Here is a 17,455-nt window from a genome sequence, read left to right as displayed (position 1 = left end):
TCATTAAAAATTCTATGAGTGTTAGATGGTAATTTCAGAGGTTTCTGCTGTTTTTAAACTTGGCAGAGATACTAAGGAAAGAAATGAGTAATCACAGTATAATTAGAGATTGTATTTATTTTATGATGGAAAATAATATTTGAACTTGGGGAGAAACAACTAAAAGATATATCCATTTCACTCTTTGATCACTGGCTTAATTCAAATTTGGACCTCCCACCACTGCTGTGCCCCCTCTTTCTCCCATACACCCACTTTATTGTACTGCTGGGGGAAAGGTAAGCAAGTCATGCTGGGAACCATGGGCAAGATATTCAATGAAATCTCTTCTTAATTCTCACCTTCCCACTGGCATGTAGGTATGACGGGGTATTTAAATAGATGATAGTCAAGACCTCAACCAGGAAAATAGAAGCCATGATCAATGCTTCTAATAGTAAAGTGTTTCTCAGAAAAGCTGGGGAAAGAAATGAAAGTGTCAGAAGTCAGTAAAGGAAAATGGACTGGAGAGAAAATGAGCAACTCCCAATAATGTAGTCAGTGAGATTAAACTACCTAAAGGCACCTTCAGTTCTTGATCAAATCAAAACCCACAATCTCTTTTCCTCAGCTCTTGTGTGTATAAGGAAAAAGGTGATTTTTTTCAATGGAGAGCAGTATCCTAGCTACCCCCCCACCCCCCTTTTAGGATTTAAAATTAGTTGAGTGCATTAAAATATAAAAACAATGTTCTCAAACTTCAGTGCTCATCAGATTCAACTGGAGAGATTGCTAAAAATATAGATGCTGAGAACTCACACCCTGTGCTTCAGATAGAGTGAGTTTGGAGTGAGTGCAGGAGCTATCTGATTAAAGTTTGATAAATGAAATAGTGATGGGTCAGGGCACCTCAACTTGTGCTTCCATCAGCATCCATGGTGATTTTGTGGTTGCATGGAATATAAATGCTCCGGAAGAATTGGTTAACTTTTAATTTCATCTTTGGAGCAGGGACCAAGAGGAAGGGAAGGACCACCGGGAATTTTTGGACAAAAAGGCTCACTGGGTGCTCAGGTATGTTTGAAAAACTAACAGCTACAACAAAGCTGCTCATTAACAACGGCCAATTCATACCCCTAAGTGTCCCTGAACAAATAACATAAAGCGATACTGTTTGTTCTGGGATCTGTGGGTATCAGGAATTTCTAGAAAAGTTAATCTGATGCAGTAGACATTGATCATCAGCCTTGTACCTCCTTCTACCTTACGTATATTTTGGGAATGTAGTGACAAATGAGATGTGGGTTTAAATCTCAAGGGTATGCAATACAAGCTCATATTTACCTATAGAACGTGATAAAATAATAGTACCATAAAAAGGAATAAATAACTAATCTGCTCCTCCCAAATATATAAGGAAGCGTTACTATTCCAGTTTTATAGGCAAGGAAACTGAGGCCCAGGGAAATTAAATGACTCATCATCCAGGTAGTAAGTGGCTGAGCTGGCCTCTAATTTGGGTCTTTCTAGTGCCTATTCTACTCCCTACCTAGTATCCTGGTGGTTTGTAGAAGGGTCAGACAGATTGGGACAGATGATCGGAGTGGCTTCCAGAGGAGGGAAGGCAGCATTTGAGATGGCTAATTTGACAACAGCATGACTGGAGTCAGGAAGGAGAGTCTTTATCTGGGGACTCAAAATAGTGGCTCTAGGATGGCCAAAACCATCCTCATTCTCTCCTGTGGTCAGGAAGAATCCAGCCTTATAACTGATTGTATTATTTGCCATCTCAGTTGAAAAAATTTTTTATTTGATGTGGGTAAAACTCCAGACTTTTGTCTTCCTGATCTTTTAATCAAGTCATATTTTACCCTGAGGCATACAGGTGATTCCTCCGATTCTCAGTATGTGGTAAATGTCGCCTCTCATACAGAGCACCTTCCCCCCATGCCCCAAACCCCCAGCCCAGAGTTTAAATGTGTATATTATGCATTTTGTATGTTGAAGGATAGAATAAATTAATGGTATTATACATTAAAGGCTGAGCTTACATCTCTAAGGTGATTTATGAGTATATTACGAGTTCCAGACCATTTTGATAATAGTAGGAGTTAACCAGTTAATTTTGTGGCCATAGTGGTTATGTCAGCTGTGGTCTTATTCCAGGGGAATCCTGGGCCTCAAGGGCCAAAAGGTTCAAAAGGAAAAGACGGACCAAGAGGAATGAAGGTAAATCAGAGAACACTCTCTTGAGAGCATCTTGGGGGAGCCCTTTGGGTTTTTTCATACACATCTTCCTTTATGTAATCATTTCCAGCACACGTTTCTGATTGGTTGGTGATGCTGTTGACTGCCTATTCATAGCTAGATAGATGGGTACAGAGAAGGCAAGACATACAGACAGACATATAGAAAACATGGATCACATATATCAATAGACAAAAACATACCAACAGATAGATATGCATATGGTTTCACTGCAAATGTAATAAATTCACACACCCTCATTTAGAAAAAGCCATAGTGATATAAAATTCTATAATTTGCGTTTCATACCTTGTTTTGCTAATTTTCAGTAGCAAAATTCCTACTGTGTGTGTTAGTTATCTATATTTAATGAAGCCTAGAGGAAAGTATTTACCTTAGACTGTCTGGTATGGTACCAGGACTTGAAAAGAATGACTGTACACTCTTTAAGGAAAATGACACAAAGTTGCATGAACTCATAGAAGAAAATTAATTTCACCTTTACTCTTCATTACACAAGGGAGAGCTTGGTGTTGCAGGAGAAAGAGGCTCACCGGGTCGACAAGGACCAAGAGGGCAACCTGTAAGTCTCATTTCTCTGTTTTGGACTCTTGATTGAATTTCTTGTTTGTTATTTGTTCTCTTGTTTTACATAACATTCTGATATTCTTGATGAGTTAAACTTGGGGTTACAAAGATGACATGATCACTGGAGCTGTTGAGAATTTATACAAAGATTCTCAAACTTCTTGTATAAATTACAAATCCAAAGATGTCTTGGAATGCATTTTGCCTTCTGACATGTTGAAGAGGGAAGTGCCAATCACCCTCATCTGTTTGACAAAGATATTTATAAGCATTTGAGTCTTTTAGGAATACAGAGCTGTTTAGCGAAACATTGTTTCCAGGGCAACAAATAAGACAGCCAAACAGATCTGCAGACTTTTAAGAGTAGGGGTTTGATTGTCCGGAGCATAGAAATAATCTTTGGACACCAACGACCATAAAAGATTTCCTTCTACAGATAACACCCTGAATGACAGGGCTGTGCATTTTTACCTTAGTCATCACCTTGAACAGGAGAGCAAGCTAGTTATTTTATGACTATTTTCAATTTATTCCTTTATTGGAATTCAGGGGGTAGCTTTAGCGTACAGAGTAATGTTATCTTTCCTGCAGCCCACATTTTCGAGATTGCTTTCACCAACAGTTAGGAAAGATCTGCAGGTTTGTGTTTTGTTGGCAAGGAAAGAGAACAAAAGCAGGCCTGAGAAGCTTGAACCTAAATGTGGAAAGGGAAAGCAGGATAGAGTTAGTATCAAAGGGAATATGAGGCAAATAATGTTCTTCATTCAGATGGTGAAGTTAATACTTTGACTTTATTAAAATCTCTTCATTAAAAACACAAAACTGTGCCTCCTGACTTCTCCCTGGGACAGACAAAGCTAGGAAAGGAAACCTTTCTTGAAGGTGACCTTTCAGGTCTGTTAGAGGGAGACATCTCCAAAATACACAGTTTGGGTCTCTGAGATTGCAGATGCGGGAGGTTCTGCATGTCTTCCCACAAGGAGCAGGTGGGATAACAGCGAAGAACCTCATTCACACTGCCTCCCCACCAAGAACTCATTTTTGGCCATCTTTTTTATCTTATTTTTTTCCCACCATCACCATCATAACCATTGCTACCACTGCTATCACCATCATCACCATCACTACCACCACTACCACCATCATCATCACTATTACCACTGCCATCACCATTGCTACCACCACTGTCACTACTACCATCATCACCACTAGCATTGCTACCCTCCTGCCAACACCATTACTTCTACTGCCACCGATAGCAGCAGAATAATTATCATTTATCAAGTACTTTCTCTGTGTCTGGCATTGTGCTAAGACCTTGCCATGCACGACCTCGCTTAATCTTCCCACCAACCATACCATGTAGATGATATTATTCCTATTTTACGTATGAGGAAACTGAAGCTTATAGAAGTTGTATAACTATCCCAGGGTCACTCATACAACCAGTGTTGGGACTGGAATGAAAATTCTAGTCTGTCTGGGTTTATGGTCTGTACACTTAACCACTAAACTAAATTGCCTCTATCCCAATCTTTTTCTCCAAAGTCTGTCTTGATCCCTAAAGATTTACCAATTCTGGAGTTTCTTCCACTGATACTTTGTGCCACAAGGAAAGTAAGTTTAGCCCAAGGGAAACTGTACAGTGATGTGGCTTCCTAGAACTGTGGCATCATCTTGGTGATGTGCAGAACCTTGCTGCAGAAGGGGCTAAATAAAAACACAAACACTTCCTTCCACCATGGTTTTTTAAAGTCTTAAATTGTTATCTCCTCCAAATGTCAGTGTTTATCCTATGAATCTAGTCTCCCAACCCTCATCGAGACTTTCTTTCCCACCTCTTTGCAGTGTTGATTTATCCGAGGGTTCAGATACTATTATCAACCAAATGTTGATCTCGATGACTACGGTTCATCTTGTGTCATTTTCTTAGGGTCGTCTTGGTCCGGATGGATATGGACATCCAGGAAGAAAAGGAACAAAGGTGAGGGTTACCTTACAGGGTCTTCTGAACTAAGGGCTATAGTTTTTATTTTATTTTACTAAAATAAGAGTTATTTTCCAAGTGGTATGCCAGGAATGGTTTTTACATATTTATGACATGTCGTAGCTGCCAGAGTTTCCTCCCTAAAAAGTAAAAGCTGACTGTGACACTCCCTTATTTAAAAGTCAGACTCCTGACCTCAGCCTCCACCTATATCAGATGTTCCCACCTCAGCTCTGGGCATGCCAGGCCCTTTCCCAACTCCTTGCCTTTGCAAACACTCTTATCTCTATTTAAGATACCCTTCTCAATCTCCTTCCCTTGGACAATTTTTGCTCATGTTCTAAAGACCAACTCAAATATCAACTTCTCCGTGTGGAAGCCTTCTCAGGCTTCCCCAGCCAGAATTTGTTGTCCTATACTCTGTATTAATAATGCACACTGTTCATATTTCTACAGTAGCCCCTTTCCATCTAGATAGTATTACAACTTATCCCTGTCTGTAAACCTGGAAGCAGGATTGCTTCTTATTCATTTTTGTATCATTGGGACAGAACTTGGCAGAGAATAGGTGTTCAATAAATGTATTTAGATGAATGACTGCCATTCTCATAAGAAGCTGGTATTTTAGTTTTTAGTTAATTGGTCATGGACAGGTTTTGAAGCATGAAGTTTACATAAAGTGTGTTGAACAAATCAAATCTCAATACCCACTGTTATTCTGGATGCTTTAATCTGCAAGTTATATTTACTGCCTCACAAAATAAGAAATCAATGTTTAGTGATGCTTAATTACTTAATGATGGTAGGACTCTTGTTTCCTTGTGGCTGAAAGATGGCATCACTGCCATTCTACTGAGCAGAAAAATGCCCCAAACATTTTAACATAGTAAGCTCTTAGTAAATATCTGCAGAATTATGGAGCAATGGGGAACCTACGGATAGCGATCATCTAGTTTAGCATTGCCAATTTACAGTTGAGAAAACTGAGGCTTAGAGAAGTGAAGTAATTTGCCTATGGTCATCCAGCTAGTTAGAGACAGAGCTGAGTGTGGAAGCTAAGCCCTTGAAGCCCCATCCAGGCAAACTAAGTCTTTCTTCTCTAGGGAAGAGTTTTCTCAGCAGGGGAATTCTGGATGGAATTCAAAGGTGTCTATCTTGAGCCACATACCAGTTCAGAGCTAAGCATAAGGGCAGTCTATGTTTATTGTGATATAGTTAACATTATGGCACATAGATTCAGTCTAGATTTGCATGAATTTTTCTGGACAACATGTAATGGTTTTACTTTAAGTTGCCCATGTTGCTGCTTAGCCAGCTGACTACATTTTCCTAGTCTTTTCACTCTTCTCTCTGAGTCTACTATTTCATACACTCGCCTGTCTCCTCAGACCTCCAAGAATTGCTTTCTTTTCCATACCTAATACAGATGGTCATACTTCTGAATTCATTAAGCAAATAGAAGCAATGAGAAGAGAACCCCTACATAAGTCCACCACCAAGCCGGCCGGCCTACCTGCCTCTGTACTCATGTGCCTGCCTTCTCTTCCACCGCTGTGGATGGACATCCATGCTCCTCTCTGGACTAATCCTCACCTAGACTGGACTCCGTTCCCTTTTGCTTCCTGAAGGTCCTGGCTCCTGAAAGTGTCACTTTTCTCTCTTGCATCATCAGATTTTCTTCCCTCTGCATAAATCATTCCCAGCAGCATACAAAGAGGTAGGAATATCTCCCATATTAAAAAAAAAAAACAAAAACAAAAAACAAAAATCCCCACAGTTGATGACATATTCCCATTGACTATTTCTCTGTGGCAAAACTCCTTGAAGGAGTCGTCTATATGAGGGGTTCTCAACCAGGAGTGATTTTACTCCGAAGGGGACACTTAGCAATGTCTGGAGATGTTTTGGTTGTCACAACTGGGGGAGGAAGTGCTATTGGCATCTACTTGGTAGAGACCAGAGATGTTGTTTAACACCCTGTGGATACACAGGACAGCCCCTCACAGCAAAGAACCTCCAGGTCCAAAATATCAGTGGTGCTGAGGTTGAGAAACTGATGCCAACTGAGCCTTCACCCCTGACCCTCTCCACTCAACTATACCTGCTTTAGTTGAGGTGAATCCCATGTGGTTAGATCTAGTCGTCATCACTCTGCTCTCCTCACACTCTGTGTCTCAGGAGCATTTGATAAAGATGCTCATAGGCTTGTTCCCCATCCTTTCCTCACTCGACTTCCAGCATATTCCACTTTCCTGGTTTTCACGGGCTGCTCTTTTTCAGTTTCCTTTGCTGGATCTTCTGAATCCCTTTGACCTGTAAGTATGGGGGGACTCTGGGGTCTAGTCTCATACTTCTCTCCCTCTTTACTCACCCCTAAGGTGACATTTCTCAGGAAAATCCAGTCCCATGGGATGGCACCAAATTCCATCTGTCCTGTTGATCTCCAGTTTATGTCTTCAGCTTGGACCGATATCCTAAACTCCAAAAGTGTTTCCAGTTGATTATCTGATAGGCATCTTAAAATTGACATGCCCCAAATAACTTTCTTCTTCTTCTGCTGGTTAATAACTTTTTATTACAGAAAAGTCCAAAAATAAATAAAAGTGGTGAGGTTACTGTAATGACACCCCTCTGCCCCACCTCATGGACCCATCACCTAGCTCAAACAATGAGAAAGCCTTGGCCATTTTTGTTTTGTTTTATTTATACTCCCGCTCACTTGGACCCGCCCATACCAATTATTTTGAAGCAAATCCCAAACATATCATGTATTTCATGTGTAGCTCTTTCAGGTTGCATCTTTAAATGAGTCTTTAAAAATATAACCACAATAATATCCTCACATCGAAGAATTAATAATAATCCCTTAATATTATCAAACATCCAGTCATCCAAAACTGATTCCCTTGACAACCTGCCCTTCCTCTGGCCCTCCCCGTCTCAGGGAGTGGAGACTCCATCCTTCCAGTTGCTCAGGACAGACACTTGCAGCCATCCTTGAGAAGCTTCTTTCTCTCAGCCCCTACATTTAAGCAATCAACAACTCATGGTGAGTCTGTCTTTAAAATGTATCCAGCAATTCATTGTTCCTTACTACTGCACTGCCACCCTCTGGACCAAGGCAACATGACTTTCTATCTGTATTACTGCGATAGCCACTTAATTGGTCTCCCTGCTTCTCCCTTGCCTCATGTAGCTGATTCTCCTTGCAGCAGCCAGAGACATCTTTAAAAGCATAGTCAGGTCATGGCATTCCTCTACTCAGAGCCCTGCTGGGGCCCCCCATGTCACTTAGAATAAAATCCACTGTTAACATGGCCTATAAGACTACACAACGTGGCCTGTCTGTGAACTCTCTGACTTCGTCTCCTCCTGCCCACCCATGTCCCTCCCTCTGCTTCAGTGTTTCTCAAACATGGCAACACACATTCATTCTCTTCTTTTTGAGTTTTTTTTTTAATTAAAAAAATTCTGATCAGTTTATACCAACGTATGTGCACATATAGTAGTAACGTTCATCGGATGTCAGGCAGGTAGGGGTGGGTTGGGGATGGGGAGGAGGGGATGGGTATATTCACACCTAATGGATGCGGTGCACACCATCTGGGGGCTGAGCATGCTTGAAGCTCTGACTCAGGTTGGGCAAAGGCAATATGTTTAACCTAAACATTTGTACCCCCATAGTATGCCGAAATAAAAAAGAGTTTATCATGGCCCAGATGATAGTTCAAGACATTCATTCTTTTGCTTCAGGGTTTTTTCACATACTCTTCCTTCTGCCTGGAACACTTTTCTCCCAGACATCTGCTTGGTTTGCTTCCTCAATTAATGTTCATCTTTGCCCTAATGCCACCTTCCAAAAAGGTTTTCAGGCGTTGCCTACCCACCTTATATAAAATAGCACCTCCCCACCCTGAACACATAATTCTTTTTCCTTAAGCCCCTTTCTGAGGGGATTACAACCTGACATGTATCTTTCTTTGTTTACTCTCTTCCTCACTAGCATGTAAGTTCCGTGACAGCAGGGTCTCTGTTCTGTTCACTGTTGAATTCCCAGTGCCTAGAGAAGTCCTTAGCACAGAATAGATGCCAAATAAATATCTGTTGAAGGAATGATTGCCTTGTTGTATGCCTTTGGTTTTGACAATGAGCACCTGCTTCCCAACGCTCAGTGTGGCACCCCCTTCCCTTGGTTTCCATTCGATCGAATCTCTGGAAATTTAACCTGAGAGACAAAAATGCCTAAGATGGAAGTTTTATTACACAATACATAAAGGAGAAGGAAAATTTGTAAAAATCATTTACGAGTTGTTTCATGCTGGGTTAGAGAAATGAAATATGGCCACTTGAGAGCAGCTCAAGATAACAACTGTTGCTACAGTTGTTTTTCCTGGCACTTGTTTTGAGTCTGTTTCTTCAAAATTATAGTTTTTTTCCTTTTCTCCAAGGAATTCTAAGGAAATACCTAATCACATGACATTAAACAAGATCTTATCTCATTTCTGACACTAGGGTGAACCTGGATTCCCTGGCTGTCCTGGTGCACAGGTAAGAAGATAACTTTCTGGGCCTGCCAGCTGGTATGCTGCATGTGTCCTTGTCTATGTTTCCCTATATTCAAAGATCTGGTTTTGATTCTATTAAGGGAGAAGATGGTAACCCAGGACACCAAGGAGAGAATGGAGCAAAGGGAGTCAGAGGGAAGAGGGTAAGAACCAAAGAACTTCCCAAGATCTGTAGATGCCTACATCACCACAGGAGCATTTTTTCATGGGGTTAATGGACTCCCTAGTAGGAACCCTATTTCTCCTCAGTCGGTGCACACTCCACACCTTCCTTGGGCTACCCCATATCCCCCTTAAACCTACTCTTGTTATCTTCTGAATGCAAATGCAGTTGACCAAGCCATAAACAGAAAATCCAAGTTGAACTTTCAATTATACAATATAAACCTTCTAAAACCAAGTTTGGGGGCATTTCTGTCTTTGGTAAGCCTAGTCATCATTTAGAAGGATATTATTTTAGCTGTAGAGCAAACATTGCTGTTTCTTTAGGATTCTTCTAAGCCTTAACTTTCTCTTAGCTCTTCTAGGACTAGATGCTCAAGCCTGTGGTTTGCATCTTGGTGGACTTTGAGTCATCCACTGTGCATTATAGAGTCTCCCATTAAAAATCCATTCCTTCATGTTCTGAAGGTTCAGTCTTGAAGAGCCACAAGCACTGGTAGCTTTTTTTGGAAAGAGTAACTCTGTGGATATCTAACATTTGGGTAATATTTAGCTGATAGGCATCAGAGGCCAAGGCCTCCTAGAAAAAGGACATGGACTGGTGTTCAGTGCAGAAAACAGGAAAGGAAAAAGGATGTGTTTACCAGACACTCAAGAATTGATATTTTGGCCGGGTGCTGTGGCTCACGCCTGTAATCCTAGCTCTTGGGAGGCCGAGGCGGGCGGATTGCTCAAGGTCAGGAGTTCAAAACCAGCCTGAGCAAGAGTGAGACCCCGTCTCTACTATAAATAGAAAGAAATTAATTGGCCAACTGATATATATATAAAAAATTAGCCGGGCATGGTGGCGCATGCCTGTAGTCCCAGCTACTCGGGAGGCTGAGGCAGAAGGATCACTCAAGCCCAGAAGTTTGAGGTTGCTGTGAGCTAGGCTGACGCCACGGCACTCACTCTAGCCTGGACAACAAAGTGAGACTCTGTCTCAAAAAAAAAAAAAAAAAAAAAAAGAATTGATATTTTAATACATTGGCAAGGATGGAAAATATTTTTTTTTATCTATGCCTAACTTGGCTTGCTGCTGGCTATGGTTGCCATGATCAGCTAGCTTATCTTTCTAGTTTCAAATAAAGAAAGATAAAGTATTTATTATATGCAGATAATTCTGTGTCATTTGAAATACCTGGAATGTAAGCAGTGAGTCTATGCCCACCCTGTATCTTTTCTGAGACACTGAGGACCAGAAAGTAGTGGGGCAATTTTTTCTTTATCTTGCATTCAGTGCTGAGTTCTCTTATTCTTTTTGTTATATGACCTTGAGACTCAGCTGAGTATTAAGTCATCTTTTGAGGCTTTATCTAGAAGTATGTGTCTGCTTGTATATGCACACATTTGCATGGCTGGGGTTAGATTTATAGGGGGAAATTTGAATGTTTCCCATAAAGAGATTCCCATCTCTTTCTAGTATCCATGTCTCATTCCACAGATACACAGCTCATAAACTAACTGGTCCATAGCAGACCCACTGGCACCAGCTATAATGGAAACTTGGCATCCCAAAGTGGGTCTGATGGTTGTAATCAAGTTATAATCAAGGGGAAACGTATTCCTTTGGTTTGGTTGTTTTTAGGGTAATGCTGGATTTCCTGGATTTGCTGGAGCTCCAGGTGACCAAGGCCCACCAGGACAAATGGTAATGTGTACTTTTCTCCTTTCCAATTTTAACCTTTGTATAAAAATGAATAGGAGTTTGATAAGAGGCTTCTCTAAAGAAGAAATGGACATTTTGGACACACAAGAGGATCTATATATGGAATGGGCCAAAATTGCTTTAGAGGACATTAGCTTCAAGTCTTTATATAATGTATTTATTCAATATATATTTTTTATTTGACATAGGGAAGATATTGGAGTTGCTGGAGATTTCTGAATCTATCTAAATATGGGAAACAATACATAAAATTCACAGGAGAGTGAGTGTAATCACTGCAAACAAGAAACAACATTTATGCAAAAAACCAGAAGAAAAGCCTAAAAGATAACATTTATATAATCTTAACTGAACTATGTTGCAAGCCCACAAATATTTTTAAAATTCCCTGGAAGATTGTTTGGTATGAAAGGAAAGACTTTGAGGCTGTGATTTTTCTGCCGAGCCTTATCCTCGGAGGTTAGTCTGTCTTTCCATGACGGATGGCACAGTAGGTCAGCCGTGGATTGAACCTGGTAGTCTCACTGCAGTTTAGGGTTTAGTGGAGAGACGCAACAAAGCCAGAGAATCAAAAAATCTTAGAGGTAGAAAGACCATGCCCATTTTACAGGTGAGGAAACAAAGGCTGTAAAGATTATAGTGACCTGCCTGAGGTCACAAATTACTACCTTGTGCACTGTAAATGAGAGCAATGATTTCTAGGCCCTCAAAGTGGCTGGAGTGAGGCAGCTGTAACCCGAAGGATTCCTGGGAAGACTTGTTCAGTATTAGGGCACAAGCAGGGTGATGCTGGGTGGCCCTACAAGAAGGGATAGGTGAAGGACTGGAATCTGCTTTAGAACTGTCTGTGAGTGGTCCTGGCATCTTGAATTTGATCCTTTTCCTGAATTTGATCCTAAACTATGGCTTGGTTTCAAAATGACGTGGTCTTCCAAGAGTCTGTATGTATCATCTATCTAAGCCTCCTGGAATACGAGGTTCAGGACACACCTCTTAGGCTCTCTGGCCTTCTTCCTTCAGGGGTCAGACAGAACTCCAGGGCAAGGAGTGAAGGACAGAAGATGGTCTATGTAGCATGGTGAAATTTCACAGGATCTCTTGCCAATTCTGGAGAAAAACATGTTGGACTTCAGAGTCTTTCATTTAAATCCAAGTTTCTGTTCTTTCCAGGGCATCAAAGGTCCCAAAGGTTTGGCAGATATGACGGTAGGTGAAGATTTTAATTCTACTTTATTACTTTCAGAACATAGAACTTTAAACTCTCACAAAACAGAAATATTTTTTTTGTAGAGATTCTTTAGTTTTTCATCTTACAAATTCTGTTAGTACTTTAAGTTTATAGGCTTTACTTTGAAATGTTTTAACCAAGTCAAATAAAAATCTTTCAATATTTTAAATCCAGCAGGGAGTCTAGATGTTTCTGAGTAACACTAGCTGACATGAAAAAAGAAAAAGACTTTGAGGCTACTCCCTTTCTGTAATGTGCTTTTTTGTAAAGCTCAAAAATTGTTTTTAAAGCATTTCTAAACCAATACACATAGAGTACAGGTTTTTGTGTCTTGTGGCATACCTGAGAATAATCTCCAGTTAGGATGGCTTTTCATCTCCCAAGCACAAAAATATTGATACTATTAGGCAGGGGGTGGGGTAGGTGAAAGCAACTGAGGAGCAGGGAGTGATGGGGTCTGGGGTTGAGGGAAGAAGAGAGCAGAGAGGAATGGATCAGAGCAAAGAAGCAGAATTGGGGAGGGGGGGTTGGGGGTTCCTATTTTGGGAGCCATTCTGAAGAAGTGTTACAGGAATTGCAAATATAGAGGTCAGAGAATTTATAGACTTTCCCTGTGTTCTCTGCTGACATTTCTGTATTTAAACTTCTTCAAACCCAAGTTTGATTTCACTGCTTTCTGAAGCAGATTAAAAAAAAATGGATACCCCTTATCTATAGGTCTTTAATAATATGGGCACTGTATTGTATATAAAGTCTTTTAAATGCTTTAAAATATCCACTGGATTCAGAAATACGATTGTTAGATAGTTTCATCTGCTCTGACATGTTTTAGGTTCTCTGTTGTAGATTAAAAAGCTTCAGTCAGGCACTGGTAACATTCATATGGCATTTCTAAGTCACAAAGGTGAAGACAAATATGCTTCAAGTTAAATACTTTTTCCTTTTCCCTGTCTTTTTTTCATCTTTCTAACAGCCTTGCGAAATTGTTTCTTTCACGCGCGAAAACTGCCGTAAGTTGTTTGGGAAAGCTCAGACGGAGCTAGTGGCATTGAGTGGGGATGGATCAGGGACTGGGGTGTAATTCACCTGAGGATTTGACTGAGGTTTGAGAGGTGCCTTGTCCATCGTGAAAAGCTCTTGTAAATGAATGTGTTGGGTTCAGTCCCTTCCTAGGTAAGTAATCTTTCCCAATGTGACCTCAGAAATAAAGTGGTTTGAAAGGCATCTATCTCAGCAATGAAGAAGAATTCCACCGAACAGTGTTGTGTCCCATGAAGCATAATGATTGTTGCACACCTGCATGTCTGAATCTTGCTGCTTCTTAACACAAAACAAATGGGACTTTTGTTTTTTTTATGTCATACATTTAAACAAAAGGGACCAAGTGACCCTTCGAAAAGAAATGTGTCCTATTTTATTTACATTTATGTTTTTTATTTTTAAAATTTGTTTTATTTTTGTATTTCAAAATATTATAGGGGTACAAATGTTTTTGGTTACATGTCTCAATTTTTTCATGCTTGAATTAGGGTTATAAGGGTACACTGATGTTTTAAAAATGGAATTATGAATCATCAAATCTTAAGTCATGTTTTGTCACACTCTTAGATTGGAATTTATTTACTGTCTTCAATGCATTCCAGGACATTTGCATCTTACAATACATACATTTCTCCACTTACTGGCAGAAGGGTGAGAATGCTGACTTGGCAAATTGTTTAGTTTGGACGTTTGGGTTTTCTCCACAATCATCCTCCCATTATTACCCTAGCCTTTCCATGCTTTGTCTGTTCCCATCCAGTGGCTCTTCAGGGAGATTCTGGAATCCTTTTTATCATAGAAATCATAAAGAATAAAACCATCAGTGTGACCAAAAAGGAAAAAAGTATCAGAGTTGACCATATTAAAAAGTTAAAGTCCCTTTACATTGAGGGGCACCATGAAGTCAAAAGCAAACAGAAAAAGGGAAAAATATTTGCAATATAAGCAACAGACCCAAGCAAAGGACTTAACTTCCTCACTACATCATGTCAAAACATGAAAACCGGCTGCCACTCAATCATTTTTACCTACCCATACAGATGTTTCATAATACCTAAACCTAAATATAAAAGACAAATCTTTTCAACTAAAAAATGAGCAAATGACATGAATGGGGGATTCAGAAAAGAAAAAATACAAATGAACAATAAACCTCTGAAAATGTTCAACCTTACAAGAAGTCCGAGGATACAAATTAAAATAATGAGATACTCTTTTTGTTTCTCATATTGAAAATATTTCCAAAATGACAGAAAAATCCCTATCCAAATTGGGAAATGTATAAGAACACACACTGCTGATGGGAGTGTAAACAGCTATTCTGAAGAAAAATTGGACTATGTATATAAAAATACATAATTGTGGAGATTTAGTTAGGGCTCTAATTAGACAAACATGCACAGACACATCTACAAGTATGCTCACCACAAAGGTATATTAATTGAAGAAATGTAATAGAGTAGATGATAGTGCTCTAAATTTATTGATGGCAAAAAATCAACATATGCTAAGTGAAAGATTAAGAATAGAATATATCCTAGGCTCCAAATTTTATAATATAAAATAAAAAAATTATAAATATATCTGTATATATAAATATATATGATAAATTAAGGCTAATTTTAATTTTTATAATATTTTACATAAAATAACATATAATTTATAATGAACATATATAATTTTATGTATGTGTATACATCTATTATATATAGGAAATATATATTATATAATTTCAGCATAGTTCAATGTATTAGTTAGATTTAAGTTCAGTTGAATATGACCTAAATCCTCAATAACAGTGGTATAAATATATTTCCCCAAGCAAAGCTTGGAAGTAATCAGTTCAAGTTGACACGAGGCCCTGGGTGTTTGGGGATGCAATCTCTTGTTCTTTTCTTTTTTTTTTTTTTTGAGACAGAGTCTCACTCTGTTGCCCCGTCTAGAGTGCCATGGCATCAGCCTAGCTCACAGCAACCTCAAACTCCTGGGATCAGGCAATCCTTCTGCCTCAGCCTCCTGAGTAGCTGGGACTACAGGCATGTGCCACCATGCCCGGCTAATTTTTTCTGTATATTTTTAGTTGTCCAATTAATTTCTTTCTATTTTTAGTAGAGACGGGGATCTCGCTCTTGCTCAGGCTGGTTTCAAACTCCTGACCTTGAGTGACCTGCCTGCCTCAGCCTCCCAGAGTGCTAGGATTACAGGCATGAACCACCGCACCTGGCCTCTTTTTATGTTCTTGTTCTGCCATTGTGTGTGTGTTTGGGGTGCTCTATTCCTCAAATCACCTCATGATCTAAGAACTTTATCAAGCTTCGGCCATCATGTCTACATCTTAGCCAGCAGGGAAAAGGAAGGGAGAGGAGGGGATACCTTTTTGAAGTTACACCTTCCATGTTTCTTGCTCTGTCACCCAGAACTTAGTAAAATGGCTACTCTGTTGGGAAATGTAATGTTTGTTCCAGGCAGCCATGTGCCTACTCAGAAATTGGGGGCTCTATTGCTGCAGAAAATGGCAGAAGGGATATTGGGGAACAAGTAGTGGTCTCTGCCATGCTCCGGCAGGAGTTTGAGAAGGCCACGCTTCAATTTCTCAGAAAAGATGGTTTTTCATACTGAAGCATACATGTGGAAAAGATGCCACTGCTTACATAAACTAACGATGTTTTCTTTTCTCTCCGAAATAATTTCCCTTCCAGCTTGTGCAAAAGGTAAATAGTATTCCTTTTTATTCACTTAAATCCTCACCTGCTTAGAGACATTGCAGAAAAATCTTAAATCCGTGTGTTCATTGTACCAAGGTATTCCCAAGTGTCCCGCGTTCCCGACTGAAGTGGCCTTTGCCTTGGACATGTCAAGCGATGTCTCCCAGTTGGATTTTGAGAGGATGAGAGGCATTTTACTATCTCTGTTGATGAAGATGGAAATAAGTGAGAGTAACTGCCCAACGGGCGCCCGAGTGGCCATCGTTTCCTACAACAGCAAAACAGATTACCTGGTTCGTTTCTCAGACCACAGGGGGAAGCCTGCCCTCCTGGAAGCTGTCAGGAAAATCCCCCTGGAACGGTCATCTGGCCGCAGGAACCTCGGGGCCACCATGATGTTTGTGGCGAGACACGTGTTCAAACGTGTGCGCTCCGGCCTTCTCGTGAGGAAGGTGGCTGTGTTCTTCCAGGCAGGTCGGACCTCTGATGCAGCTTCCATCAGCTCGGCTACCCTGGAGCTTGGCGCGGCAGACGTCATCCCTGCAGTCATCGCCTTTGTGGATGACCACAACCTCCCAGACGCCCTGCTGGTACACAGGGGGATCCGCTAGTGGGCAGGGGGATGGGGGATTAACAGCTGGCTCTAACTTTTCCACCAAGGACTGCATGAGGAGTGAGAGTTGTCCAGAGGAAGAATCCCCCAGAAATTGATGTGTATGCAAGGAGTGAGGGTCTCAGTGTAGACTCCACTGCTAGTGTGACTCCCTAATACTGGCCATTCTGTGCCTACCCTGTGCTATGTGCCTTGTAAACATTCCTAGTTAATGATTCCCAAACCCCTATAAGGTGGGTGTTATTGTTGATTTATATTTCAGGGGTAAGAAAAGCAAGGCTTAGAGAGGTTAAATGTATCATCTAGGGTCAGATACAAGAGCTAGATAGTGGCAGACTGATACTGTCTGCCTTCAGAGCCTGTGCTTAACCACTGTGCTAAACTGTATCCTTGGGAGTCATAAACTGTAATTTTCTTTGTACTGGGAGACAGTATATATACCCATATAACAAAGTGGAGAAAGTGTAATGGTTTTAAGTGTACAGATAAATGAATTACAGATAGATGACTTTTTACATATGTTTAAATCCCTATGACCAAGACGTGGTTCAAGATACAGAACATTTTCAGTATCTTGTAAGTTTTCCCCAATCCTATACTCCCCAGGGTAGCTGCTCTTTGAGTTTTATCAC

General features: G+C 40.4%; 1 protein-coding gene across 1 annotated transcript in view; it reads left to right on the top strand.

Annotated features, from left to right (window-relative positions):
• LOC105872699 (collagen alpha-4(VI) chain-like) overlaps positions 1 to 17,455 on the top strand; it is a 90,404-nt gene that overhangs the window by 53,466 nt on the left and 19,483 nt on the right. The window contains exons 22-33 of the mRNA XM_076001281.1: positions 991 to 1,053; positions 2,146 to 2,208; positions 2,747 to 2,809; positions 4,748 to 4,798; positions 9,314 to 9,349; positions 9,447 to 9,509; positions 11,156 to 11,218; positions 12,407 to 12,442; positions 13,438 to 13,474; positions 16,205 to 16,216; positions 16,307 to 16,800; positions 17,287 to 17,300. Of these exons, the coding sequence (XP_075857396.1) occupies positions 991 to 1,053; positions 2,146 to 2,208; positions 2,747 to 2,809; positions 4,748 to 4,798; positions 9,314 to 9,349; positions 9,447 to 9,509; positions 11,156 to 11,218; positions 12,407 to 12,442; positions 13,438 to 13,474; positions 16,205 to 16,216; positions 16,307 to 16,800; positions 17,287 to 17,300 (995 nt within the window). The remainder of the gene's footprint in view (positions 1 to 990; positions 1,054 to 2,145; positions 2,209 to 2,746; positions 2,810 to 4,747; positions 4,799 to 9,313; positions 9,350 to 9,446; positions 9,510 to 11,155; positions 11,219 to 12,406; positions 12,443 to 13,437; positions 13,475 to 16,204; positions 16,217 to 16,306; positions 16,801 to 17,286; positions 17,301 to 17,455) is intronic.

The sequence above is a fragment of the Microcebus murinus genome, chromosome 1 (assembly GCF_040939455.1).
Source record: "Microcebus murinus isolate Inina chromosome 1, M.murinus_Inina_mat1.0, whole genome shotgun sequence".
NCBI classification, from domain to species: Eukaryota; Metazoa; Chordata; class Mammalia; order Primates; family Cheirogaleidae; genus Microcebus; species Microcebus murinus.
Note: the sequence above shows the minus strand (reverse complement) of the source record. Positions and strands in the feature narration are given on the sequence as shown.